General features: G+C 61.4%; 1 protein-coding gene across 4 annotated transcripts; it reads left to right on the top strand.

Annotated features, from left to right (window-relative positions):
• The first annotated feature begins 391 nt into the window (after positions 1–391).
• On the top strand, positions 392–27,799 carry ARHGEF19 (Rho guanine nucleotide exchange factor 19). 4 transcript variants are annotated; one of them, XM_073316709.1, is made up of 17 exons: positions 392–710; positions 2,161–2,298; positions 9,420–10,054; positions 13,405–13,797; positions 14,480–14,576; positions 15,717–15,793; positions 16,336–16,607; positions 17,983–18,143; positions 18,636–18,788; positions 19,872–20,001; positions 22,469–22,543; positions 23,145–23,234; positions 24,137–24,300; positions 24,899–25,057; positions 25,746–25,825; positions 26,307–26,411; positions 26,546–27,799. In XM_073316709.1, the coding sequence occupies exons 3-17, from the start codon at positions 9,445–9,447 to the stop codon at positions 26,701–26,703; spliced, it is 2,724 nt and encodes a 907-aa protein (XP_073172810.1). In that variant the 5' UTR covers positions 392–710; positions 2,161–2,298; positions 9,420–9,444; the 3' UTR covers positions 26,704–27,799. The 4 variants fall into 4 exon arrangements, with proteins under 4 accessions (XP_073172810.1, XP_073172809.1, XP_073172812.1 ...); XM_073316708.1 differs by lacking the exon at positions 2,161–2,298; XM_073316711.1 differs by lacking the exon at positions 2,161–2,298 and having other exon boundaries at positions 400–480.
• Positions 27,800–27,947: the final 148 nt, after the last annotated feature.

Below are 27,947 nucleotides of genomic sequence, written 5' to 3'. Positions count from 1 at the left end.
CTGGGACTAGAACTCGGCTCTCCCACGGACTTCTCGGGATCGACCCCCGGCCCTGGGGACTCCGGGTCACCGAGCCCCTGCTCGGCTGTGTGCCTCCCTCTCTGGCTCCCCGTGGGCAGGTGGCGGGCTCTCCCCCTCCTGCCTTGCTTGGCCCGCTCCAGAGCCTGCCCGGAGCACAGGGCGGCTATTGTGCGGCTCGCCCGCCCCCGCCCCACCGCTGGCACCGTTCCCGGCTCCGTCTGCCTCGCTACCCGCCAGACCTGTTTGCTTTGCTGCGAAGACATGTCCCCCGGGAAGCGGGGAGGGTGCGGCGGGGAGGGGGGAAGCCAGCGGGCAAGTCAGCACAGCCCCACGCCCCGCCGGGCCCCCGCCCGGCTCCACCGCCGACGCAGCGGGAGCACAGACGAGGGATTCAGCAGCACACGCCAGCGGGGGCCCCAGGCTACCCGGAGCCAGCCCCGGCGCAGGCAGCTCCAGCAGGTGCCGGAGATGAAGCGAATAAATCTCTCGGCGCAGGGGGAGATTCGGGGCGGCTCCGGGCTGTCGCACGGCCGCTGAGGCGCCCCCCTGCTCCCGGCGTCCCCCTTGCCGGGGCCGCTCGGGGGGCTGGCGCAGGGGGCCCCGGGGGGCTGAGGATGGACCCTGGGGCGGTGGGGAGCTGCCGGGGAGCTGCGGCGACAGCTGAGGCCGGGAGCCGGCGCGCAGATGAGGTACCACGTCGGCCCTGTCCCTTCCCCTCCCTCCGCGAGCCGAGAGATGTGACCCTGCGTGGGGTGGGCGCCGGGCCCGGGGGGGCAGGTTCCTCCCTTTGTTTTGGATGCCACGTGCGGCCAGTGGGCGGGTGGCGAGGGCTACCCGGGAGGGGACGTGGGGCTGGACCGTGGGCTCCTAACTGAGTGCGGGGCAGCAGGACAGGGTGGTCCCGGGGTGGGGGCACAGAGCTACTGAGGGGCTGAGACGGTCCCTGGCTCTAGGGAAAGGGAAGCCCCTGGGCTCAGTGAGGGGCGAGCGAAGGGGGAGCCGCGGGCCGGGCTGGGCGAGTCCAATCGGCTCCCACTGGCCTCTCCGGCACTGGCAGGGTTCAGAGCCCTGCCCCCGGGGCGAGCCGGGAAAGGAGCCTGGGCGCTGTGTGGGCGAGCGAGCTCCCGCGGGGGGACCCCAGACGAGGCGGGGGGGGGGGGGTCAGCTGAGCAGCGCGCCCCTCCCGGTCGGTGCCGTCCCAGGGCGCTGGGCAGCCGCGGGGGCCATTAACGACCCCCAGGCACGTTTCCCAGCTTCCAAGAGTCAGGGCTTAGCACCGGTGACCTCGCTAACCTCCTGCCCGCAGCTTCAGATGGATACGGGCCACTTGCCGTCCTAAGCTCCCGTGCGGCTTCGCTGCCTGCCCTGGGACAGCTGTGCTGTTCCACCCCCGAGGCAGCTGCATGTGAGGGACGGATACCTCCGGCCCCTCAGGCTCTTCTTCCTAGCTCGCAGCCCTCCCGTACAATGATCCGATTTTGTGGCAGCCCGCCGGGGGTACCGGCCAGGCTGAGCCTTGGCTCGAGGGACCGGCGCTTGGCAGCAGTGGGGAGGGGGGGGGGGACACAACGTGGCTCCTGTGTCTAAGGGGACATCTACACCCCTGGCTGGCTCGTGTCAGCTGCCTCGGGCTGCAAAACGGCAGGGTAGACGTTAGATCCAGAGCTCTGCGACCCCGCCAGGTTCCACCCTCCTCCCCCTTCAGAAGAGGCGATTGGGGGCAGCCCACCAGGAAGAGCCTGGACCCCAGGGAGGCCTCTCCCCACCCCCCCATCTTATGGACACGAGACTCCGTCCAGGTCAGTGGAGTTATGCCAGGGAGCCGTTTGGCGCCGTCAGAGCGACACTAGGTCCTTCCATGGACGGCTGGCAGGGTCGGAGATCTCAGCAGAGCCCTTCTCGCCCTGGAGCTGATGGGACCCAGGAGTCCTAGCCCTGGGCCACTGGTTGGCATCGAACCCATGTAAGAACCCGGCCATACCGGGGCCGATCACCGTGTGCCCAGGGCGCTGCTGGATCTTCCCCCCCAGCCCCGGCGCCGGCGGCAGAACTTGGCCGGTCGGAAGCGCCGTGTTGCTCCCTGATTCCACTTCAGGGGAACCCTCAACTCCATTCCGGGATTTCCCTGTGTCCCACAAGCTGCGGCCTGAACTGAAGTCAGCTGGGGAGGGGAGCCTGTGCCCGGCTGGAATATATTTTGCTACCAATCCCCACCCCTCCCCGGAGAGGAGAAGAACCCGGGCTGGAGGTTTGTGGCCGATGGAAGAACGGGGATAGGTGGGTTTTTCCTCTCCTGCTGGTCATAGCTCACCTTACCTGATCACTCTGGTTACAGTGTGTACGGTAACACCCATTGTTTCATGTTCTCTGTGTATATAAATCTCCCCTCTGTGTTTTCCACTGAATACATCCGATGAAGTGAGCAGTAGCTCACGAAAGCTTATGCTCAATAAATGTGTTCCTCTCTGAGGTGCCACCAGTCCTCCTGGTCTTAATTCCAAGACTGAGCCCCGTGGGCACCTTAGTTCTTGGGAAGTCGCCCGCTGTACCCCTCTCCTCTGTTAAGTAACAGGGAGCTCAGGTTGCCCAGGGCCACCTCGTGCCCTTCTGGAACATGGTGAGCGGCTAAACTTAGCCCTCTGAAAACTGGGAAATATGGAGTTAAAGAACACCCCATCCCCCTCACTCCCCTTAACTCTGCCCCCTGGAGCTGGCAACAGCGGCAGGGAATAGCTCAATCGGGGTGGTGCCATCCGAAGCCCTGAGTTAGGACTGGGAGACCGCAGTCGTTTTGGGTTCCACTGATTCGAATCGAATTCGTTTGGTGCAGCGGAACGGTGGAGGGATTGGCTGGCAGGGAGTGCACGTACCTGCACAGTTCCCGTAGAGACCCAACAGTAGAACCGAGCCCATGAGCCCTACGGGACAACGCCAAGCTTCTTCTGCTTGCTGCCTGAAAACCCTGCTTCAGGTCAGAAACCCTCAAGGCCAGGCTGACGGGCAGGGAACCTTCTGCAAGTCTGCCCCGAGACCCAGCACAGGGCGCACCAGGGTTTCCATTTTAACAGGGTGGAAAAGGTCTATGGAAATGCCACCTTGGGGGCTAGAGGATTGTCTTTAAATGCTTAGTTTGCACACGGCTTAATTCAGGCAATTCTATGGTCCTATTGTTTGATGTCCCATAGCTTGGGGGCGAGTGAGGGTTGGAGCCCACACGTTAGAAGAGCTGGAACGTTTTGGGGAGTGTGTGATCTTTGTAGGGGGCCTGTATCTCAGGAATGCCTTACTCAGACAACCCCAAATTTGGACTACCCTCCCCTGAGCCCTGATGAGGCATACTGAGTCACCCCCCCCACCCCCTTCCTGCAGCACAGCACCCCTACCATGGTGCTGGGACACTGGCTCCGAGTCCCCCCTGCTGAGTAACTTCCCGCAGCGCCCTGGATTTTCGGTGGGGGACTCACCTCCGGGTACCCATCACTGCTGAGTCTGGTGAGATCTGCCCTTGAGGATGGTGAGGGCTGGGAAAAAAAGCCTTTGCAAACTTCTGCCGTCTCCCTTGGCTCAGTCTCCCCTTCCCACCTCCTCTGTGCCCAGCTCCGGATCCTCTGTTGCTCCCTGTGTGTGTTCAGCTGCCATCCTGATCTTCTTTTTATCCCTTTGGTCCTCTCTCTCCCCTCCTGCCCTCCTTCCCTGGGCTTGTCCCTCCTCTTTGTCCTTTCCTGCTGCCTGGCTCCTTTTCACCTTCCTCGCTGACTCTCCCTCCTCTTCCAGCCCTGGCACAACTTGCCTGGCATTACATATGGACCACACACCTGCCTCTGGGGCGGGCTCTGGCAGTGTGTCTGGGCCCAGGGCCACCAGGAGAGTCCTGGGGAAGCAGGTGGCGTTCCCCTGCCAAGGTCTTTACTTTGATCTGCACCTGGACTCCATTCCTGGCTGGGCAGTAAACTCTATCCCAGCCTTTACCTATGACTGTGGCAGGCGAAAAGTGCTCCTGCCTGCCAAGCCCCGACCAGGGGCAGACAGGCAGCGGAGGCAAGGTTCTGTGATGAGCTTTTTGGTCTTAGCCCCAAGGCTGTGCCAGTCCTGGCCTCCCCAGCTTCCTCATCCACATCTTTTAAGTTTCTCTAGCACCTTTCGTCACAGTGCTGCCGAAATGCAGCCAGGTCTGGGGTAGGGCACAGACAGCATGGTGCACAGTTTGGGGAAGGAGTAATTTTGGCCAAGGACATCTCAGCAAATCCCATGGCTTATCCACTGCAGGGAGAGAGGACCTCGGTTTGGGGGTCTCTTCTGAAAGATCCCAGCAGAGCAAACTGTCTGGACCTCCCTGTATCTGCAGGGCAGGTGGAAGGGCCAAGTCAGACATGCGGGTGTTGAAGGTCTGGGGCCAGGTGCTGGTGAGTCCTAGGGAGTCACGCACTACATCCTTGTGAACCCGGTGAAATGGGCTCTTGATCTTTGGAAGGGTTTGAACCACTGAGCCCTGCACACGCTCCAGTGTTAACTGAATATGGAAGCAGTTAGTGAAGGGGCTGGATCTAAACATGGCCAGTCTCCACCTGTGCGCCGTGCTCTGCAGAGGCTTTGGCTGGCTTGGGGCTGTCCCCGGCAGATGGGATCCCCCATGTCACTGGACCAGCATGTCCTCCTTCCTCCCGGCTCTCTGTGTGACGGGATATCCCCGAATGCCTTGTGCCAGGAACTCAGCAGCCTCCGGGCTCGGCTGCCCAGTGAGCTTGGCTGGGACAATAAACCCTCGCTAAGTCCCTGTGCTCCCCACTGGCACCCTAGCAGCACTGTGGCTGCTCAGTGTGGTGGTGTGTGGACGCAGCTCACCGCATTGGCTGTAGCAGAGCCGGGGTGGCAGGTTGCACTGGCAGTGAGAACAGGCCCCATTCTGAATTCTCTGCCGCCCACTCCCCAGCAGTCCCCGGGGTCACGGTGCGAGGGTTCTCGGCCAGTCTGTGATGGGTGAGACCCGGGCAGCCAGGAGTTGGTTTCACCCTCTGAGCCGGAGGCAAGGTGACAAATGGAGCAGCCCTTTAGGTTTCCTTAGGTTCTTCGGTGTCGCCGAACCCAGGGCGAGCGCGGGTACTGTGAGCTCGCCCGTAGCAGCCTCCCGCTGTGCATGCAGAGGAGTCACCATTTCCCTCCTGAAAGTCCCACCGCAGTGTGGAAAGTGAGCCAGGGCGTGGCACTGGCACCTGGGGCACCTGGAATCTGGTCCTCGGTCTGCCCAGGACCTGCTGGGTCCCCTGGGGCAAGTCGCGTCCCCGCTCCAGGCCTCAGTTTCCCTGGCCCCGGTTGTCCAGTTAGCTCTTCAGGGTACGTATTTGTACAGCGCTTGCCACAATGGGGGCCTGGTCTCAGCTTGGAGGCTCCAGGTTCTGCTGTTGTACAGAGAATAAATCGCGGCATCTTGCCCACTGAAAGTCCTGATGCCAGGGGGACCCACCCCATTGACTGTAGCGAACTCAGACACTGGTTGCTTTCAGATCCCTAAGAAATGGGACCTAGGGTTAACCCGCCAGGGGCCATTCCCTGCGGATCCCAGCAGGGCAGCTCTGCCCCTCAGCTTGTTACCACGAGAAGCACATCCTGAAGGATCCTTCATCAGTAGCTTGCAAGGCTCCCAGGCCAGCAGCGAGGTCGAGAACCCAGAGCTGAGAGCCCCGTTTGGTGCCATTGGCTCTAACCTGACTCTGTGGCCCCCTGTGCCAGCAGGAACTGGGGGCCTAGCAAGCCTGGAAGGGGGTGGATGTCTCCTCGGGCTCCTGTTCCTCCGGGCCTTGCGGTGGGCTGACATCACCATGGAGGGACGCTCCAGCTCTTAAGGACAGGTTTCCCCCCAGGAGTTTCCAGAGTTGGCTGACTGGGGCTGGGGGGCCTGGCTGGGCTTGGCAGCACACATGGACCTCACAACCTGACACCCTCCCCCCCCCCCGCCCACCTCCGGAGGCCCTCAGCAAAGCCCTGAGGCACTACGCCAGTTCTGGCAGGAGTAGGAGGGTGCCTGGGCCCTGGGAACGCCCGCTGGCTTGGCTCCAGCTCTGTGGAGCTGCTCCAAGGGCGGTTTAGAAGCCAGAAGCCTGCCCCTGTTTCCTTACCCCCAAGCCCTTTGGGACAGTGGAGATCCAAAGACGGTAAAGGGAGCACCCAGCCGCTGTGGCTGGCGGGGCCCATCCCAGGGGCGCTGTGTGGATTCGAGCCCCTGGGATCGCACTGGGAAGCAACAAGGGCAGCACCTGGTGCACAGGGGCCCTGTGCCAGGAGGGGACGTCTGTCACCGAGTCCCCAGGCGATGCTCTGGAACTGCTCCCCATGAAGCCAGTCAGGACTCTGGGGCAGTCACCTTCCTGTGAGCAGCCTGTCTGCAGGGCAAGAAGCTCACACAGCTTCCACCTTCCTGGGTCTGACCTCGGAGCATTCAGCATGCTCTGCCCCTCCGTGTGCTTCCCTCAGCGAGTCCGCCCAGGCGGGGTCCTGGGGAAGCCAGAGGGTCCTGCCCCCGAACTTTGCAGCCAGACTTGACTCTCAGCCAGCCAGTAAAACAGAGGTTTATTAGACGACAGGAACATGGTCTAAAACAGAGCTTGTAGGTGCAGAGAACAGGACCTCTCAGCTGGGTCCATTTTGGGGGGCAGTGAGCCAGACAACCCCGTCTGCACTTCACTCCATGTCACAGCCAGCCCCAAACTGAAAAACTCCCTCCAGCCCCTCCTCCTCTGGGCTTTGTCCCTGTCCCGGGCCAGGAGGTCACCTGATGCCTTCGTTCTCCAACCCTTTAGCTCTCACCTTGCAGGGGGGAAGGGCCCAGGCCATCAGTTGCCAGGAAACAGGGTGTTGGCCATTCTCTGTGTCCAGACCCCTGCACACACCTGCCCTCTAGGGCTCTGCAATGATCATACACCCTTATCCTACCCCCTAGATACTTAAGAACTGCCTAGGGGAAACTGAGGCACCCCCACACTATTCAGAGGAAACATTAAGAACAGTCCCACTTTGTCACAACACCTCACTGCCCTGCGGGGTCTGGGGCATTCTGCACTGGCTGCTCCCCATCGGGGAACAACCCAGTGAGAGCCGGCTCAGCTCGCATAGTGATGGCCAGGTCCATAGAATCAAAGAATCTCAGGGTTGGAAGGGAGGTCATCTAGTCCCACCCCCCGCTCAAAGCAGGACCAATTCCTAATTTTTGCCCCAGATCCCTAAATGGCCCCCTCAGGGATTGAACTCACGAGCCTGGGTTTAGCAGGCTAATGCTCAAACCACTGAGCTAGCCCTCCTCCCCAGCTACTTAGCCAGCATGTAGAAGGAGGGGGTTGTAGGGCGGTCCCCCACTGGGCTGTGACTGGGGACCTCCAGAGCTGGGACAGCCGGGTGCTGCAAGAGACTCCGACCTTCTGTGGTTCAGGTGCACACTGGGGAGCAGGTTACACTGGCCCTTGGCCACCTGGGGACCTAGAAGCCGCTGGGGCTCCTTACAGGCCCCTTAGACTGCGAACCGCTTTGGCAAAGGGTGGGTGCCCCTCTCCTCCCCACCAATTCCTCTGGGCACTCCCTGCTACCCACCTGCACCACGTCAGGTCAACTCCTCTCCCAGGCTCCTAGCATGGCCAAGCAATGGGGGAGCAGGGCGGGCCTGATGGAGGAGTGACCAGGGCTGCATGGCATCCCACACGCTGCTGGCATTGTCCCCCCTGCAGCTTCACGGCCAGGAGGGGACCCTGCGAACACAGGAGAGACCTTGGGGAGGGGGAGACTTGGTCCGACGCTGCCCTCTGAGCCTGGCAGGGAAGGACCCGGGTGGGCAGCCCTGCCATGGAGCGCTGCACCCTAGCATTTCAAGGGACGGTCAAGTCATTAGCCGCATTTTATGGATGGGAGAAACTGAGGCCCAGAAAAGTGAATCCAGCTCTTCCACACCTGAGCCCCAACCACAGCTTGTCCAGTTCTCCCCCAGGACTGTGATCACAGCTGGGGAACTCAACCGGCTTCCATGGAGCTACAGTGAATGACACCCGGTGGGATCTGGCCCATTGGCTTCAATGGAGGAAGGCTGAGTTACACCAGCTGAGGATCTGGCCTTATCCTACAGCCCCTCTTAGGGAGCAGATCACGAGGAGACACGTCCATGTTCCCTGAGCTTGGCCCCCTGAGCCAGCTGCTCTGCTGCTCCCCCTGCACACAGCAGGAGAGCCCCAAACCCAAAACGACTGCAGGAGTTTGTGACTTGGGAGCCCCCCCGGGTGGGGGCAGCACAAGGCTTGGAGCTGTCAGGAAGCGGGAGGCTCCCAGGTTCCCTGGGGGTGGAGGCGGAGTTTGACACAGGGGAGCAGGGCAGCTGCAAATGCTGGCAGGTGTTTTTGTTCCATAGCTGTTAGCAGGGATCAGAGCCCTGCTCTGCCGGGCAGGGGTCTGTCTGGGTGGCAGTGAGGATGTGACAGGATGAGGGGTGCAGCAGGGGACTTCCCACGCGGGGGGGTGGGGTGTCTCTGCACCTATTGCAGCCCATGCCCCTGGGGGCAGGAAGGGGAGCTATCCCCGTTCTGGGCCCAGGCTCTCCCAGGAAGTGTCACCATGATGGGGAACAGTGCCGGGACCCAGGCGGTGGGGGAGCGCAGACACGCCAGACCCAGCCTGTCCCAGCAGGAGGCGCTGTGGGAAATGGTGCAGGACCACTGACGGTGCGGGCCTTCCCAGCTACTCCAGTCCCAGCCTCTCCCACCAGGAGGAGCTGCAGGGAATGGGGCAAAAGCAGCAGGTCTGATGGGGGACCCAAGTGTTTCGAGGGAGGGATACTTCAGTGCTTTGAGCATTGGCCAGCTAAACCCAGGGTTGTGAGTTCAATCCTTGAGGGGGCCATTTAGGGATCTGCGGCAAAAAGAAAATGGGGATTGTGCCTGCTTTGAGCAGGGGGTTGGACTAGATGATCTCCTGAGGTCCCTTCCAACTCTGATAGTCTATGAGTCTTGCTCGAGCCCGCACGGCAGAGGAGGGTCTCGAACCCAGGTCCGCTGCCTTGTAGGGCTGCCGAGCACGTGCTGATACGAGCAGCGGACAGGCCGGGACTTGGTAGCAGACAGGGAGTGGGGATGAAGGGTGTCATCTGGAGATGGGTTCTGAGATCCACTTGCAGGACAGCCAGATGGGTGCCCTGTTCCCTTCCCCTTGGGCTGGCCAGGCCAGCTGGGAGAACTGGGCTGTTTAATGGCTGCTGCAGACACTACCCTCTAATTGGGGGTGGGGGGCTGATCCCATTCGGAGACACCCCCCGTCACTGACCCAGTTAGCTCCCCACCTGCTCCCAGCCGGACCTCGGGGGGGATTTCTGGTCGTCCTGTCACCTCCCACCCCGTGCCTGACACGCTCCTGTTTTGCCTCCCCTACAGGTCTAGGGCAGGCCGGCCCTCGGTGATGGAATACCGCCCCCGGCCAGACTTCCAGCCACACCTGACATCGCTGCCCTACCAAACGGGGAGCCAGCGGATGGGGATCCTCACCGTGGGCGGGCCCCAGGCCCTGGGGGACAGGCCTTGCCGAACAAGGCACCATGTGGCCGTCTGCAAGCAGGAGAGTTTGTCCTTCGTGGAGCTGCCCAACCTCCAGCCTCCTAGTCAGGGGGACTTTAGTCTTGTCCCATGCTCCTCGGAGGGCCTGGGGCTCCCCATCTCCCACAGCAACCCCATGGACGGGCGGGGAAGCCCGCAGTTGAGCCCCGAAGGCTGGTCCCCCAGTCATCACAGCTACCCAGACTTCCACCCCAGGCTGGGCTGGATCCCAGACTCTGGGGTCCCCTTTGGAGGCGATGCTGCGGGTGGGGGCTCTGGGACTCACCCAGGGGCGGTGGGGATTGCTGCCCCCCAGGGATGGCAGGTGGTGAAGAAAGCAGACAGCTGGCCTCACGGCAGCTCCTTCGAGCTGCCCTCGCCTGTCCACGACGTCATCAGTGGGCCCACGAGCCCCCTGCCACTGCCCAAGTCCCAGGGGCAAGGATCCCATGGGGTGGAGAAGGAGAAGTTGGCCTGTGAGTATTGCGTGCTGGGAAAAGGCGGGCCTCATGGGGGAGGCTGGAGAGGGAGGGCAGGCAGAGGGGATCCATCTGGCAGGGCATGCTAGGGAGGAGGCATAGAGCTAAAGGCCAGAAGGGAACATTTATGATCTTCCACTCTACTCTCCGGTCATGCTCCTCCTGCACAGGGGTGAGGCCTGTGTTCGAACAGAAGGAGCAGGGGTCTAGTCCCAAGCTCTCCAGATGCAGGGGGTCCCTGCAGTGACTTAAAAGCATGAGTGCTAATCTCAGGGCAGAGTGTTAGGGCAGAACCCCCTGACTGGTTGTGAGTTCAATACTTGGATTTCACCAAGAAAGGATCAAGGGCAAACCCCTCCGGCCCTGTAACAGCCCTAACCATGGAGTCCCAGCCAGTCCCCGTGGGCACTCCGATCTGTCTTGCCACCCAGCTGAGTCTGCCTTTGTGATAGATGGTCCCTTACACTAAGGATCACAGCAGTACTCAGATTAATCCCAGTCCCAAAGGACCGGTCGCTTACCCCAGGTCAATAGAATTTTAGAGCCTACACCAAAAACAACATTTGCAGCCAGTCCTGTAATAAATGATCTGAAGATTTATTCTGGAGCAGTAGTTCTCAACCTTTTCCCATTTGCGGACCCCTAACAAACTTTGAATGGAGGTGTGGACCCCTTTGGAAATCGTAGACACGGTCTGTGGACCCCCAGGGGTCTGCGGCCCACAGGCTGAAAAGCAAAGACACAAGCCCTGTGTGTCCCTCAGGGCTAACCCAGGAGAAGCACTGGGGATCTTTTGCTTCTGCCCAGTAAACCTTGCCCCCTTTCCCCCCAAGTCCAGGCAGCATAAAGATACAGTTCCTTCCATTTAGGGCTTTTCATTCCCTTCCCCTCTTCTGCTCTGAGCTGGAAACTCAGCTAATGGGAGGAATTCACCTGCATGCCTCATCTTCATGGGGGGGAGGAGTAAACAACAAAGTCTTTTGTCTTCTTTAATGTTCCAGGCTAGTCCGCCTGGTGCGACGGGCCTTTGCCTTCCTCGCTGGGCAGACATAATCCTGCCCTGGGAGCCCAGCATTTCACACTCGTCAGTGTCTCTCTCCTCTCGGGCGATTTACACAGTCCCAGAGGCTCTCGCGAGGCAAACGCTCAAATACTGCCCTGCAATACGGGCTGCAGGCGTTCTACGTGAGATGAAGGCCGGCAGCCATGCACCAGCATTCCATAAAGTCGGAATGCTAAACACACTTAGATAAGTGCCTGTTTTAGCAATCCCAACGCCCAGGTGAACCAGACGGCTTGCAGCTAGGTAGCTGTCAGTATTCAGCTGAGGCAGGGGGACCGTGGGATGAGCTGGCACCTGGTAAGCGAGCATCACACCAGCGCTGGAATTGACCCCCCGCCAGAGCCTGGATGTGGGACCCCGCCAGGGACGCCAGTTTTGGTTGGACGTGTGCCTGGAAGTTTCATTGCATAACATAATACTTTAATTCCTGGGGACTCCAGGAGGCAAGTATAGACCCTATGGCAGGTGCTGAGGGGGTTTCTGGGAGGCTCTTGTGCAGAACCAGTCTCCAAACCTCTAGGCTGAGCTTAGGGTGGCCCCCTGTGCAGGGTTTCCCAGGGTTGTCCCTGGTTTGAGGTAGCTGCCCCGGTAAATCTGTCAGGGTCCCAATTCCCACTGCCAGGCCAGTTTTACAGGCTCAGGATCATCCCAGATGCCCTGCTGTTCTGTACCCCAGAAGTGGCAACCCCAGCTCCTGTGTTCCGTGCCACACCCATGCCGAGAGAGCGCCGCAGTGCGGGCACGGCAAACCCCTGTCAGTAAACGACAGACCACGGAGTCCATCAGCCCCTAGAGAGAGCAATAACTCGCTGTGCCGGATGCTGCAAAGCATTCTGGGATAGCATTTCTGCAAAACTAGCAAGCCCTGCCATGCTCCCAAGGGGCCTTGGAGGTAACGTCCAGGCCATGTTTGCAGGGACTGGACCTGTTCAGGGAGCAGATAAGAGGAGCTCAGTGAGCCGCAATCCGAAGTTTGAAACAGTAACACGCAATAGATCATATCACCTTGTTGTTGTCCTGGTCACACATGGCCCCCCGGAATATCCCCCCTTGGATAGTGCCCGCCGGGATCATAGGAAGGCAGCTGACCCTGGAAAATGCTGTTTATTTTCTTACTGTGCAGCGTCTGGTTTCTGACGGGGAGGACGGCCCAGTGGTTTTAGGGCCCTCGCCTGGGAGCCCCGGGTTCAGCTGGAACCCACTTAGCACTGCCACTGACTACGCAGGACCCAGAGTTAAATCCAGCTCCCTGGCCTGGCGCAGGGCTGCGCCAGGAGCAAACTCCAGTGCCCTCTCCCCAAGCTGAGCTGGCTCCTGCATGTGTGACAGGAGCAGAGGGCGGCGCACACCTCTCGGGAGGCAGCCCCTATGACACACAGCTGGGCAGATGCGCACTGCCTGCCATCTGCTCCCGCTGTCCAGGGGGAACAAGGCTGGAGGTGAAATCCAGCTGGCTATGTGCACATCACACGCCCTGGTGCCCCAGGGGAGACACAGTCCTGCCGTGCCAGGGTCCAAGGCCCAGCTCCTCAAAGAGCTTAGGTGCCTAACTCCCATGGGCCCAACTAATTCCATCTGGAAACATGTCTGTGAACAGTAACGTGCACACACGAGCCCACAGCTTTGCTTGCTGGTGCAACCGCACGTTGGCTGCTCGCTGCACCTAGAGGGAGGCCAGCCTGCCGGCTGGGAGTCAGGAGGCCCAGATTCTATTTCAGGATCAGCCATCGGCTTCCTCTGTGCCTCAGTTTCCCCCTCTGTAGAACAGGAAACATCCTGTCTCACAATGGGGGCAGAGGAAGGGGCAGCTGTGGGGCTTGATTCGCTGAGACCCCTGGCCAGAAGCTGCTGTAAAGGTCGGGCATTGTTGTGAAAACAGGTAGGAACAGGCAGAGACGGGCTCAGCATTCTGGGGTCCTGGGGGTGGAAGGTCACGCACATGCCTTGTGTGTTTCATGCTCCCTTCTGATGATTAATCCATGGAGAGGATAATAGCCTTCTGCTGCTGCCAGGGGGTGGAGCTCCTCCTTCAGCTCAAGTGGCAGAGGTCTGTGCTAGCACTCCTGGGCTTGAGCCCTACTGATGCCCCATGTGGCGGGTAGCACTGTGAGGCTGGGAAAGCTCCCAGCGCGGCAGGCCCTGAGTTCCAGGGGATGGAGCAGCCCCATGAGCTGTCTCCCCTGGGCAGCTCCGCTCTGCTGGACCCAATCAGCCCTGCTTCCACATGCCCCGCTTTCCTGCTAGCTGGGGCCCAATCCTCACCGTAGCTCCTCTCTCCTTCCAGGGAGGAAGATCAGGGTCTACTCCCCCGAGACCCTCAGTGACACGTCCCCCAGCCTGGATGGAGACACCGTTTTCCCAGGCTCCCCAGTCCACGAGGACGGCAGGTGTGCGGGGGAGCTCGCGCTGCGGGGGATGGAGCCGCTGGACCTGAGGCCAGCTCCTGAGGGGCCTCCCCACGAGGTGCCCGAGACACTGGACCTGGCGCTGCCCCTCTGCTCAGCTGGCCGGAGCGCCAAGGGCTTGGCAGAGCAAGAGAGGCGACGCTTCTCGGCCTCGGAGCTCATGAACAAGCTGCAGCTGTCTCAGCGCAGGGCCACCTTCTCCCTCAAGCTGGGCAAGTCTCTCTCTGCCAGGAGCGCTTCCAAGGAGAAAGGGGCTTGGGCGAGCCAGGAAGGTATTGGGATTCTCACACTGGGCTAACTGGTCAAACCGGTATGGTCGGCTTGGGGCCTTTCTTTCTTTCTTTCTTTCTTTCTTTCTTTCTTTCTTTCTTTCTTTCTTTCTTTCTTTCTTTCTTTCTTTCTTTCTTTCTTTTGACTCCAACCCCTTTACATCAAATGCTCTGTCCCACTATAGCGCCAGGTTAGTGGCTTTCATGCTATGGTGTACAGGCCTGTGGTCCTTGGTGCCCATCCTGGGGGATCTCCCTCCCCATCCACATTCAGTGGGGAGGTCTGGGAGTGATGATGGTGGGTCCACAAGTTCTCTCTCATCAAGTGGTCCCCCCAAATGAAGACGGTGGAGAACCATGTTCCTGGGAGGAGACATGGGCGGAAGGGGCACATCTGTAATGCCAGCTCCCCCCACCCAGCAGGGACCCCCTGAAAGCGTGAGACAGGGGTGGAGTCTCCATGGCCATGGTGAAGAGACTGGGTGGAATCCTGGGCCGCTGTCCCTCTCTTCCCCCATCATCGCATAGGTGCATGATGGGATTCTCCCTCTTCCCCTGAGCTGTTAGGCCTGTTGGAGGCAGGTTAGCGATGGACCAGTGGAGGCAGGGGAGGAAGGGTGCCCTGACTCAGACCCCAGCCCAACTCCTCCCTGATCAGCTGTGAAGCTGCCGTCCATCCTTGCAGGTAAACTGAATGGAAGGGAGAAGAGTTGCAGCAGCATGGGCAGTGATGGCCTCCCATCCCCAGAGTCACCCAGTGAGCCAGGGAACGTCTGGCCCAGGTAAGGTGTGCTGGGAGAGCCCATGGCCCTAGGGGGGTGTTCCCAGCCCACCAGAAGGCACAGGCTAATGGGCAGGCTGCAGGGATCTGGACCGTCGAGAGAGGGAGGATGGAGGAAGGTGATGCTGAGTTCCTTGGAGGAGCTGGATTTCCCAGGGCATGGGCTGGTGGGGATTGGGCTGCAAACCCAGTTATCGGTGAGAGCTGTGAACCAGACCCCAGACACCCAGCGCCACTAACTAAACTCAGCATCCTGATGGAGAAGGGGGTGAGCCCCCCTGGCATCTGCCCCGTGGGCCTGAGCCCAGCCCCACAATGTGGGGAGTGTGTCCCCCATTTCACCCACTGCAGGCCCGTAGGCATGTCTGAGCCAGGCTGGATGCCAAGGGGAGAGGCACACGAAAGGCGTTTCTCAGCCTCTCTGTTTTCTAATAATCTTTTATCTCTCTCCTTTTCTTTTCTTTTTTTTTTTTTTGAGTTTTTGATTTTTTTCTGAGGAAGTGAGCTGTAGCTCACGAAAGCTCATGCTCTAATAAATTGGTTAGTCTCTAAGGTGCCACAAGTACTCCTTTTCTTTTTGCGAATACAGACTAACACGGCTGTTACTCTGAAACCTTTGATTTTTTTAAGATCCTAAAATAACCAATAAATGATCCGCTCAGTGTTCACCTGGCGCTAACACCTGGCCCAATAGGCAGGCTCTGGCCACTCTGGTGTTTGGAAGCGGGAGGGAACACCCAGCCAGGACGGCCCCACCCTCCTTGCAACATGCTGATGGCTTTGCAAGGTGCATGTCGCACCCCTTGGACTGGTGTGATGCCTGTCCCAGGTGCAGGGCAATGGAGGAGCAGGGCTGTGTCCATAGGGCTGGGCACAGTGTCTCCACCTGCCGGGGGGTGGGGCGGTGAAAGTAGTGACAGCAGAGAGACCCTGTCCCGCTGGCTCATTCCCACTGCCTGATCTGGGTCTGGGTGACACCTGCTCTCACTCCTGATCCGCACTGGGGTTAGTGAGCTCAGGATCAGGCCCCATGGTGCAATTCAGCCCTCAGGCCCTGATCCTCCACCCTACAAGTCAATGGGGGGGGGAGGGGTGCAGACTCCAGTCCTCACCCCCCACCTCCATGTGTTCCTCTCTGTAGGAGCGAGGCGGAGCCGGATAGGTGCCTGAGCGCTTTGGTCCAGCACGAGAAGCGGCAGTCGAGGTTCCTGCTGAACTGTAAGCAGCCAGCTCGTCCCTCCTGGGGGATTTCCCCTCTGCCTTTAGGAACCCACATCCCAGCTGGAGCTGTGCTCAGGCTGCAGCTGTCAGGACAGCCGTGCCAAGCCCTTTAACGCCAGGACAGGGGTTGCAGGTCCCCCACCCCCTAGCCAGCCAGCGAACCCCTATCTTGGGCATCTGCTGCCTGGTCCAGAACCAGCTGACAGCAGAGGGCACAGACGCCGGAGAGAAGTGCCTGCCTGAAATGGGCACAGAGGGAAGGAGCTGTTGGCCTGTGCCTCTGGCCTGGCTAGATGGCAGAGGGCAAAGCTGGCACGGACCCTCCCCTCCGCCCTTATGGCCAGGCCCCTTCTCCCCAACCCAGCCCTTAGACCCAGGCCAGTCCCCCTGCTCCTAGCCATAGTGCCCCCCCACACCCAGACCATGCCCACATGGGGTTACCCTAGGGCCCCCGGAGGGGTGTCCCATTTGCCCCGGGGATGGCGTCTCGTTCCCTGCTGAAGGGCCCCCTCGGCCCAGCTGACCCCTCCTCCCCCTAGCCATCCTGTACCAGGAATACAGCGATGCCGCCACCGCCCGGGAGATCCAGCGGCAGCAGCGGGAGGACGCCCAGGCGGCGGAGGAGGAGGAGGAGGAGGAGAAGGAGGAGGCCGACCTGGCACAGCCCAAGCCCAACCTGTCGCCCAGCAGCTCCTTCTGTTCGCAGCGCTCGTCCCGCGGCTCCACCTTCTCGCTGTGGCAGGACATCCCGGATGTGCGGAGCAGCGGGCTGCTCAGCACCATCAGCCTCCAGGAGTGCAAGCTGCAGGAGGTGAGGGGGGGCCGGCCCCCTGCTCGGAGTGTGGGCACCGTGACGCAAAGCGTTTCCCAGCGCTTGGCCAGCCACCGCCGACACAGAGCCAGGCCTGGCACTTACTGGGCATCGTCCCCGCCCCGGGGCCACCAGGGCTGGCGGGACCCTCCTGGGCCAGCGGGTTCCTCCCATAGATTCCATTGTTCTTGGGCCCACGGTGTCCGTTCGCTTCAGTCGCCCTTCCCCCTCCCCGGGGCTCCCCCCAACGCATTCACAGGGCCATCACCAGCACTGGGATAGCAGGGGGCTGCGGGTCAGGACTGAGGGGCACTGGGAGCTGGGGAAGGGGGGAGCACAGGGCTGGGATAGCAGGGGGCTGCGGGTCAGGACTGAGGGGCACTCGGAGCTGGGGAAGCGGGGAGCACAGGGCTGGGCTAGCAGGGGGCTGCAGGTCAGAGCTGAGGGGCACTGGGAGCTGGGGAAGGGGGGAGCACAGGGCTAGGATAGCAGGGGGCTGCGGGTCAGGACTGAGGGGCATTGGCAGAGCTGAGGGAAGGGGGGAGCACAGGGCTGAGCTAGCAGGGGGCTGCGGGTCAGGACTGAGGGGCATTGGCAGAGCTGAGGGAAGGGGGGAGCACAGGGCTGGGCTAGCAGGGGGCTGCGGGTCAGGACTGAGGGGCATTGGCAGAGCTGAGGGGGGGGAGCACAGGGCTGGGCTAGCAGGGGGCTGCGGGTCAGGACTGAGGGGCTGAGGGAGGGGGAAGCCCAGGGAGACACAATGCCACTGGTGCTGCATGCCCTGTCACAGAACCCGTGCCCTCTCTAGGGTGGCCAACTTTCTCATTAGTGAAAACCAGACACTTAGCACCGGAATCTCCCCCGCACCCGGCTCCACCTCTTCCCCGAGGCCCCACCCCTTGCTCCATCTCTTTCCCTTGAGGCCCCACCCCTGCTCCTCTTTCTCCCCCCCCGCCCCCACTGTGGCTCGTTGCTCTCTCCACCACACTCCCCCTGCCAGCTGAGCAGGGCTCTAAGGGTGGAGGGGTGACTGGGGCAGGGTGGGGGAGGGAGAGCCGGGCTCTGGGATTTGGGGGGGGGTGAGTGGGGCAGGATAGGGGAGCTGCTGGTACCCCTCTCCACCAGAGCCATTCCTGAGTGCTCCGCCAGGCTCCAGCAGCAGCTGCTGCTCTTCCCACCCCCCAGTGGCGGAGGCCAGTTACTGCAGGTAACCGCACTTTTAGTGTCCGGTCAGCCCTGCCGACTGGACACTGCCAGGTTCCCTTTTTGAGTGGCCGCAGCGTGAGGACGCCCTGGCAGAGGAGGAGGAGGAGGCCGCCCTGGCGCCGCCCAAGACCAACCTGTCGAGGGTTCCCCCTCGCTCTCGCCCCGGCAGGCCAAGTTTGAGCTGATCACCTCGGAGGCCTCCTACATCCACAGCCTCTCCATCGCGGTGCAGCACTTCATGAACTCACGGGAGCTGAACGAGTGCCTGGGAGCCCAGGAGAAGCAGTGGCTCTTCTCCAAGCTGCCCGAAGTGAAGGACGTCAGCGAAAGGTCAGCTCCTCCCAGGGGATGGGGCCTTTTGACCTCCTGCAAGGTGCTATTGGGGAGCGGGGGCGGGGGGGGTGAGACAGGAGCGAGCCGAGAGGCCATTTCAGGTGACCGGGGAACCCGGTTCAGGCTCTTCTCCCTGCAGCTCTGCCCAGCGCCCTGGTCCGGGGGGCCCAGGTTCTGGAGATGTTGGTGCTCAGAGCACCATGCGGTTGTGGTGCAGGCTTGTGTTGCTCTCGGGCGCTGTCTTGCAGCCCCATCTCAGGGTCTAACACCTTAGTCCAGGGCTGTGGGGAGCTGAGGACCCTTCTCCAGACAGGAGGGAGACCATTCCCAGCGACGCTGAGATAGAGCCGGGGCCTCGAGCATCCCCGGGCGTGACCAGGGCAGCGGCATCACGCCCCCACCCAGTGCTGGGAAAGGCCAGCGGTATCCTCGGGGCCTCAGGTTCGCCTGCCCGCTAAGGCCCCATCTCACGCCCTGGCTCCCCGGCAGGTTCCTGCTGGAGCTGGAGGAGCGGCTGGAGGAGAACATCCTGCACTTCGACATCTGCGACATCGTGCTGCGCCACTGCCCGGCCTTCCGCCGGGTCTACCTGCCCTACGTCACCAACCAGGCCTACCAGGAGCAGACCTACCAGCGCCTGCTGTGCGTGAGCCCCACGCCGCCCACAGGCCTTGCTGCTCCACAGCACCGCCCCGGGGGCCACGCAGAGAGGAGAGCTGAGCGGGGAGCTCTGGGCTGGGGGGCCAGTGAGCAGGCGGGGGGGGGCTCTGGAGTGGGGGGCCAGTGAGCAGGTAGGGGGAGCTCTGGGCTGGGGGGGGGCAGTGAGCAGGCAGGTGGGGAGCTCTTGGCTGGGGGGCCGGTGAGCAGGCGGGGGGGGCCCTGGAGTGGGGGACCGGTGAGCAGGCGGGGGGGGCTCTGGAGTGGGGGGCCAGTGAGCAGGTAGGGGGAGCTCTCGGCTGGGGCGGGCGATGAGCAGGAGGGTGGAGGAGCTCTGGGCTGTGGGGGGCAGTGAGCAGGCAGGTGGGGAGCTCTGGGCTGGGGGGCCGGTGAGCAGGCTGCGGGGGCTTTGGAGTTGGGGGCCAGTGAGCAGGTCTGGGGGAGCTCTGGGCTGGGGGTGCTGGTGAGGAGGTGGGGGGGAGCTTTGGGCTGCGGGGGCCAGTGAGCAGGTGGCGGGGAGCTCAGGATGGGGGGCTGTTGAGCAGGCATGGGGGAGCTCTGGGCTTGGGGGTCCCCTGTGTCCCCCACAGCCTCCTTCCCCCTTCCCTTATCTCTATGTGTCCAGCTCTGTCTCCTCTTAGCTCCTCAGGGATTTGGTCCATCAGGGATGCAGGACGGTTCTCACCAGCTTCCCCTTCCCACCACCTCCCTCCCTGGCCAGTTCGAAGGCTCCTGTCACGCCCAGTCCTGGATCCTGCTAGTTCCTGCGGGGATGTCTCCTGGAGTGGGGGTGGGGGGGCCCTTGCCCAGTGCCAGGCCCTTCCTGTGGTGACAGCTCCTGGAGAGGGCCCTCGGGTGCTTCGATGGAGAGCCCTGGGTGCGTCGTACAGGCTCAGTGCTTGCTTCTGGCCTGATCCAACAGCCCACTCATGTCAGTGGAAAGCCTCCGCTAACTCCGGTGGGCTTTGGGGACCCGGCTGGGTGTGCTGCCCCTGACATCCCAGGAGCCTCTGCCCCTAGCACCACGGCTCTGGGGACTTGTTAAAATTCCTGTCCACATTGTTCCAGGCAGGACAATCCTAAATTCCCAGGGATCCTGGCAAAGCTGGAAGAGGGGCCAATGTGTCAGCGCTTACCTCTCACCTCCTTCCTCATCCTGCCCTTCCAGAGGGTCATGCGCTTGCAGATGCTGGTGGAGGTGAGCCCCAGGGTGGGGGGAGAGGGGACCAGGGGTGTAATTGGAGAGTATCACTCCAGCCAGAGCCAGCCTGGCATTAAAGGGAAGTGCCCTGAATTATAGGGCACCACACTGCAATCTAAGGCCTATCTCTGCCACTGACTCACTGTTTGCCCCTGGGCATGTTGCTTCCCCTCCCTGTGCCTCAGTTTCCCCCCGTCCCATGCAGATACCCTATCTTTGTGAAGTGCTTGGAGAGCTGCAGCTGAGGAGGGCTCAGTGTGACTTCATGGCCTGTTGTTCGGATTCTCTTTGTATTGTTATTACTTGGGCCAAACTCCCGATGGGCTCCCTGGGGGCTGCACCCGAGTGACAAGCGGAGCTAAGCCATTGTCAGAATGGCAGGATATCCCCCAGAGATTGTTAAAACCCACGTCATGTTTTGTCACCAACCAACAGTGGCACTACATTGGTCCATGTTAGGCGGTTTCACTTTGCATCTCTCATGCCGAGCCCAGGCCTGCCGTGTTAGCAACCCAACAATACAGGGATTGCTTAAAACCTGCTTGCAGGGCATTCAGGCATTTCTGCTGTCTAGCTTTCTCTGTAGCCCAGAGATCAGGTTCCCCCAGACCTCCGGGTAGGCATGTTTTAAGTGCCTTACAAGGGCAGCAAGTGTCATTTTACGGATGGGGAAACTGAGGCACAGAGGGGGCGATGTGGCTTGTCCAAGGCCAGGAAACTCAGGCTGAATCTGCCTGATTCAGAGCAGGGTCTCTGGCAACTGTGGTGAGTGCTCTAACCACCCGGCTTCTGGCTCTTGTGGGGTGGGTCTCTCCCTCTCTCTCTGAACAATTTCAGCTGTGATCCCAATAAGAAACAGGAAATTTTTTTGAAACCTCGAAAATTGTCACAGGATGGGAACACCCATGTCCCGCCAAGCTCTGTTATGAAATCTTCCCCCAGCTGTCAGCAAACATAACACGATCGCGAGCTGTCGGTGCTGTTGGGTGACAATGGGACAGAATAGCAGAGGGAGCCACTTTCTTCCAACACTGCACAAGGAACTCTCTCTGCTTCCCTGGAGAGCTTCTGCCTAGGGCTTCCCCCGTCTTAGCCCTGCCTGATGGCCTGCTCCAGATATAAAGAAACAGCTCCCAGACTGTCCCACGTGCTGCTTCCCACAGGCCTAGATAGCCGAGCCACAGGCTTGTGGCAGCAGCGGCCTCTGGGATTCATGGTTAGACCAATGGCGTGAGCTGAAGGGTTTCAGAGGCCTGGGATGTAGGGCACTGGTGACCTCAAGTGGCAGACTGGAGTCAGTGTACGCCACCCACCCTCCCCTCTCCCTTATGCCTCACTCGATCCACACACCTTCTGGGCTATCCCTTTCTTTGGTACCAGGTCCCTAACTCTCAGTGTCTGGCAACGAACTCCCTGCACTGGCTGCTGCCCTGGTGCTTAGAACCGGTCCGGAGTACTCAGGGAACCAAGGGAGGCAGCGTGGCCCGGTGGATAGAGTGTTATTAATAACCTGAGTGTTATTCCCAGCTCTGCTATTGCCTCGTTAGGTGACCTCGGGCAAGTCACAGCCCCTTCGTGCCTGTTTCCTAGCTGTAAAATGGGGGTGAAGATACTGATCTCCTTTGGGCTGTGCTTTGAGATTTCCTGATAACGGAGCTGTCTAAGAGCTAGCTATTATTGTTATTCAATGTGCAGGAGAGACCAAAGCCTCCATGGAAAGCTACCGATTTGCACTGAACCCTGATCAGACACTCTAGATTGCCACGAGATTTCCCCAGCTGCCTGGAGCTCCCAGTACAGGGGTGGGAGGGCCCAATATAAGCCCCCCAAATACTGTAAAGTGTTACCCACATGGCCAGGTACTGTGCCCGGGACCAGGACTGTTATTAAATAGCTCCTAAGCTGCTTTTTAGAACAGACTGGACCCCGTTCCTCGTGGCTCTGGACGGGGCGGACAATCACTGGCACCAGAGTGAGAGTGGATTGTTACCGCATGGATTTGGCAGGTTTTGCCATCACTTTGCCCTGGTCTGTGTTCGCCAGGAGGCCAGAGCAGAGCACAAAGGGCCCTGTAAAGGTTTGCTGAAGGGGCAGGGTCACAGTGCATCGGGCTCAGCCTACACCAGCAAAGTCCCCTGCCACGGAGAGCTCACACTCGCACGAGGGCCCCGTTGTGCTACCGAGCGCCTGTGCTGAGATCACCGAAGTCCCCCTGGATTCACAGGGCGCCAGCCGAATTCGACCTCAAACACGCTACAGGTCTGAGTCTGTAGCTCTGGTATCAGCTGGTGCCATTGACCCATTCTGCTCCTGGGGCACTTCCCGTTGGGTTCATGCTACTGATCTGTGCCCCCGGTGCTGGTCAGGACTGCTGATCTCTGGTGCTGAGGTGTTTGGCTTGGGACTGACACCCGGGGCATCTGACGCTTCTTAAGTCGATACGTTTTCTGCCTCCTGCTTGCAGAACATCCTGAAACGCACATTGCAGGGCTCCCGGGACGAGGCCACGGCCACCAAGGCCTTCAACCAGCTCAAGAAGGTAACTGGCGAAGGCTAGGAAGCGCTTTGAGAATGGTATAAAATCTCTCCACGTGGGCTGCGAGGACTGGGCTGGCTGGGGGGAGAGCAGGATGGGCACTGCTTTGTCTCCGTGACTGGAGCTGTGTGTGTGAGGGAGGGTGTACCTTGGGGCCTTTCTGATTTGGGGATGTGTGTGACTGGGACAGGTGTCCTTGCAGGGAGAATTGTGGGTCCTCTCTGTTGTCTTGGCTCAGATTCTCCATGACACTGAGTAGTAATGTGGTGCGGCACAGAGGGGCCTGTTAGGGAATCGCTCACACCTCGGCAACACCCTGGCCATTGGCATAGGTTAGAGCAGACTTGGGGCAGCTCTAACTTCCACCAGCTGGCAGAAACACTCCCCCCGTCCCCAGAGGACTGTGTGCCATCCGGGACTGTCTGGAGCCCAGAGCTTTATGGGGATGACACCGGGGCCATTTCTGCTGGCTCTGCACCATCTGGGAGCTCCCTTGTCCGGGGGAGATTCTCAGCTGGCCGGCCCTGGGGGCTTTCTGGCCCCTCAGCACTGGCTGAGTGGAGATTCGGCGTGGTGGTGGCTAACGGCTCCCTCGCCTCCCCAGCTCGTAAAGGAATGCAATGCCAGCGTCCAGTCCATGAAGAGAACCGAGGAGCTCATTCATCTGAACAAGAAAATCCACTTTGAAAGTAAGGTGAGCACGGGGACTCATCTGGGGGAAAGGGGACGGGGGGAGAGTCCTCGGAAAGCTGGTTCCCCCCAGAAAGCAGCGAACCCAGGGAACACAGACCGGACCCAGAGAACACAGAGAACACAGACCGGATCTACCAGAGAAAGCACAGCCAGGGTGTGTGCGTCTTGGGCCGGGTGCGTCTTGGGCCAACTCCAGGGACTGCGGGAGCTACCAAAGGGGCGAATCAGCCAAATCCTCAGCTGGTGCCAATCTGTGTCCAGTGGAGAGAGACAGACATACACCCCGTGAGGATCTGGCCCTGGGCTCTGAACAGGGTGTGCCGCCACCCAAAAGTGTTCTAGACACAGACACTTCTGGGTTCAATACTGTGTGAGTTCGACAGGGTGATGCTCGGTCAGCCCTGCCTAGGAACCCAGGCTCCAGTGGGTTTAAAGTCCAGTCTCATAGCATGCAGGTGATGGGCTCTGAGTTCACATGCTGACTGGATGCCTCCTCCATATGGCCACCTATTCGGCCATGGAGACACCAGCTTCCTGCTCAGAACTGCCCCCAGAGCTGCTACCTCTGCAGCCATCTGCACGGGCCACTGCTGCTCCTGTGACCAGAGCCCTTCGCGCTCTGTATCTTTCACTGACCCCCCAGCCACTCCCACTCCCGCCACAGCCAGAATAAAATGTAAAGGGCTCCCCATCCTTACCGAGCCCCAGGCTTCAGCTGAGCCACTGGGCTCCACCAGCCAAGCTCCTGGTGCAGCTGCATCATGGGAGGTTCACGCCATGGCCAGGCCGTTGGACCATTGATGTGTCGTGGGCTGGTGATCGTTGTGTCTCCGGGATGGAGCCTTACAACACCCTCCCGGCTCTGACGTCTTCTTCTCCTTTCTGGGCCGGGGCCCTCGGCAGATCTTCCCGCTGATCTCGCAGTCGCGCTGGCTCGTGAAGCATGGGGAGCTGGTGGAAGTGGACATGCAGCTCATCAGCGCCCTCGCCGCCAAGTTCAAGCTCTCCACCAAGATGGTGTCTCTCCACCTCTTCAATGACTGCCTCTTGCTCTCCAGGAGGAAGGAGTGAGTGGCGGGGCGGGGCGGGGCAAGGCGAGCTGTGCAGGGTGGATGGGATAGTCCTGCGGAGCGTGGGCCTAGCTGGCCTGGCTCTCCTCGGCTGGAGTTCACGCGTTGGCCCCCTCGCACTCACAGGGCCGGAGGAGCAGAAGGGGGCGGTGCGCTGTCCTCCCAGCAGTGGGACGAGAACCTGGGCTAACAGGCTGTAGACAGCTCTCCTTCCGGGTCTCCACTGGATGCCCCACTCACAGGTTCCCCTGTGCTGGGAGGAGAAAGCAGGCCACAGCTCGGGAGCAGGTGCTTGAGGCTCCCCATTCACCCTGCGGTCGGCGCTCTGAGCCCAGACAGGTTTGTGGCAGTTTCTGGCCCGCAGGGGAGAGGTCCCGGCGGAGTCTGGGGGATGTGTGGCCTGGGCCCGTCTGTCATGCTGGGCAGGCCCCAGGGTGAAAGCCGATCCTGCCCGTGCCTCGTTTCCCGGGTCCCTCCTGCACAGGAGCAGCGTGTCCTGCTCCCCAGGCGTCAGCACCTGCCACGCGCCGGCGCTGAGCAGCGGGCGCTGCTGCCCCTCGGTCACCGTCTCTCTCCCTTTGCCCGTCTCGCCCAGGACGGGGAAGTTCGCGGTCTTTGTTCACGCCAAGATGCCGGAGCTGAAAGTGACCGACCTGAGCAGGAAGCTTCACGGGGTCCCGGGACAAATCTTCCACCTCCAGCTCTTCGACAGCCAGCGGCTGAAGCACCAGGTCTTGCTGCGGGCACAGACCGAGTGAGTGCCCAGTGGGGCAGGGCCGTCTCCATGTGACACCCCCAAACACCCCAGCCCAGCTCCCGAGGGGAGGGGGAGAGAAGGCTTCTTCTCGCTGTCACCTGGCTCGGGGGAGGGTTACGACCAGCCTGGGACGGGAGCCCTTATTGCCGGCTGGCTGGTGGGGACCTGGCCAGCGGAGAGCCAGCATTTCTGGGGAGCTCCTGCCGAGCGATGGCTGGGGAGCTGTCTCTCACTCCGCCAGCGGGGGGCCTGCGTAGCCCTTGAGCAGTGTCAGTGTCCCAGCAGCGGGCACAGCTGACATGGGCACCAAGCCGCATCCCCCAAGCCACCAGGCTGCCAGATAGGGGGGGACCCAGCTGGCTCTGGAGGTAGGCTCACCAGAGTGGGAAGCATATAGTGCCCATCAGGGCAGCTCCACAGGACTCCAGCAAGGACCAGAGCTGGTCCACAGGCTGCCAAGTTTGGCCCTGCCCCCAGGACTGGATCAGAACCATCCCGGAGTTCTGGGGCATCAGGATGTGGGATTTGGGTTTGGCCTGTGTGGAGATGGGTGACCTGCTGCCGATTGGGGCTCTCCCCAGTTCTGAGCCTGTTCAGATCAGGGGGGCGGTCTGGGTGACTCTCTGGGAGCCTCGTCTGTCCTATCGGGCAGGGCTGGGCTGACCAGCTCCGTCTGGCCCTGCAGGAGTGAGAAGCAGCGGTGGATCTCGGCAATGGTCCCCTCCAGCCCCCAGACGGACAGGGAGCATGTCACCAAGAATGCAGGTACCCCTGAGAATGCGCCCGCCCCCTTCCTGCCAGGGCTTGAACCCAGCAAGGGACCAGCCTGGCTGCAGCAGGATCTCGGGTCCCAGGGGCATGACCCTGCTTTGGACATGACAGCTCTGCTGTGACTTCTGGCTTCTGTCCCTCATCCCTGGGTACTCCCCTGCCCCAAGCACCTAGCATCCAGGTGCCCCAATCACACACAGGTAACATGGTGCCATGGAGCAGTCAGTCCTCTGTCAGGCCAGCGCCAGCCTCCCCGTTTCTGGAGTCACGTGCCCCTCACTGCTCCCAGCAGAGCTCAGGCAGGGCTGGACTGGCTCAGGGGGGATGTGTCCGGCCACATCACTAGGGAGATTTTGTCCCCGGTGGAACCTCGAGGGTCCCAGAGTGGGTAGAAGCAGCCTTCCCTCGGATCCCAAACCCCTGCCCCGGGGTCCCGGGCAGTACGTGACCCTCTGTGTCTTGCCACTGCTTCCAGACACCGCCCAGGTCCAGTGTATCAAAGCCTACAAGGCCCAGGAGCACGACGAGCTGACCTTGGAGAAGGCGGACATCCTGGGGGTCAAGACGAGAACCAGCGACGGTGAGGGGCCCTGGCTTCGTCTCTCTTCTTCTCCCTCAAGCTGCCCTCTCCAGCCCCAACACCGCAGTGGCTGGCAGGCTGGGCAGTGCCCCCCCCCCCGCCCCCAGGCTAATGTTTCCTTCTCTCCCGCACAGGCTGGCTTGAGGGGATCCGTCTGTCAGATGGGGAGAGGGGCTGGGTCCCTCAGGGGCACGTGGAGGAGATCACCAGCCGGGGTGCCCGGCTGCGCAACCTGCGTGAGAATGACCGCATCAAGCATGCCACGAGCAAGCTGGAGGAGGAGCAGGCATGAGCCGGCCCAGGCGCCGGCCAGGGGAGACTCTGGGAACACAGTCAGAGCCCTGCGTCGTGGCAGGGCGATGGGCAGAAAGGTGGGGGCAGGACTGCTCCCGTTGCTAAGGGGCTGCTGAGCGAGCATCCTGGGCACACCCACCAAACGGCACCAGGCGATGGTAGCAACAGGCCGCGGCTTGGTGGATGATCTGCCGCGGCCTCCACGCTCCCCGCTGCTGGCTGAAGCTCCAGGGAGGGAATGAGGCCCTGGGAACCCCCTCCACAAACGGACCTGCTGTTCTGTGCTCTCTACACGGTTTCCTGGGAAGGTGGCACTGGCTGCCCTGGGTGGGATCCTGGCCTGGTCCTCATAGGCACGGCCGGCTGGGGGAACCATCTGGCAACGAACTCTCTGCCCTGGCCCCTGTCAGAAACAGGCTACTGGGCAAGGGGGACCCTTGGTCTGACCCAGTGGGGCTGTTCGTGTGTTCAGGCGCCACCCACCCAAAGCATCATCTGCCTGGAGGGCAGGGACCAGCCAGGCAAGTGTCTCCCCAGCTGGAATGGGCACCTTGTGGGGGGAGCAGCGCACCATCTCCATGGCCCAGGCTTCTCGGGGTAGGGTGAGGGCAAGTTCCTGCTGCTTCCATCCTGGGCCAGCGTCACACGAGGGAGGAGGGACCCCATTAGTGATCCCTGGAGCTGCCCATTCTTCGAGGGGGGTTGCAAGGCAGGGGGTCGCCTCCGAAACAGCATCGCCAAAGCCGGGCTCCAGGCCCCTCCCCTTCCCTGTACTGCTCTGCCAGCCCGGGCACCGCTGGTGCAGGACGCTGCCCCCGGCGCTCCCTTGCGATGGCCTGGGGAGGGTGGATCGGCCTCGTTGTCATGGCAGGGGACAGCCACGGCTCCCTCCACCACGGCCCGGCCCAGCTCTTGCCTCGGCCTGGAACCTCTGCCCATGGCTGGCGGGTCTGCAAAGGAGCCAGGGCGGAAACAGCCCCCGCTGACGTCTCACCCTCTGTTCCAGCTCGAACCGAGCCGAAGGAGGAGGGAGACGCCGGGAGAGCCGGAGACCCGCTGCAGGGGCTGGGTTTGCACAAGCCGCGCATCAGTAAAGGCCTTAATTCACTGCACGGGTGTTTCTTTCACGGGTTCCATTGGGCCGCGCCCACTGCCGGGCTGTTCCACTCCTGACCCCCGCCTGCCCCAGCTCTGCTGGTGCCCCTCAATGCCGACCCGCAGCCCCCCTGCTATTCCGCTCCT

The sequence above is a fragment of the Lepidochelys kempii genome, chromosome 18, assembly GCF_965140265.1.
Source record: "Lepidochelys kempii isolate rLepKem1 chromosome 18, rLepKem1.hap2, whole genome shotgun sequence".
Classification (NCBI taxonomy): domain Eukaryota; kingdom Metazoa; phylum Chordata; order Testudines; family Cheloniidae; genus Lepidochelys; species Lepidochelys kempii.
This window is presented reverse-complemented; position numbering and strand designations above follow the sequence as displayed.

Bases quoted from the DNA above. Each gene is read 5' to 3' on its own strand.
- ARHGEF19 (XM_073316708.1), top strand. The intron at 24,301-24,898 runs GTGAGTGGCGGG...CGTCTCGCCCAG, and splicing joins TTGCTCTCCAGGAGGAAGGA to GACGGGGAAGTTCGCGGTCT. The intron at 26,412-26,545 runs GTGAGGGGCCCT...TCTCCCGCACAG, and splicing joins CAAGACGAGAACCAGCGACG to GCTGGCTTGAGGGGATCCGT.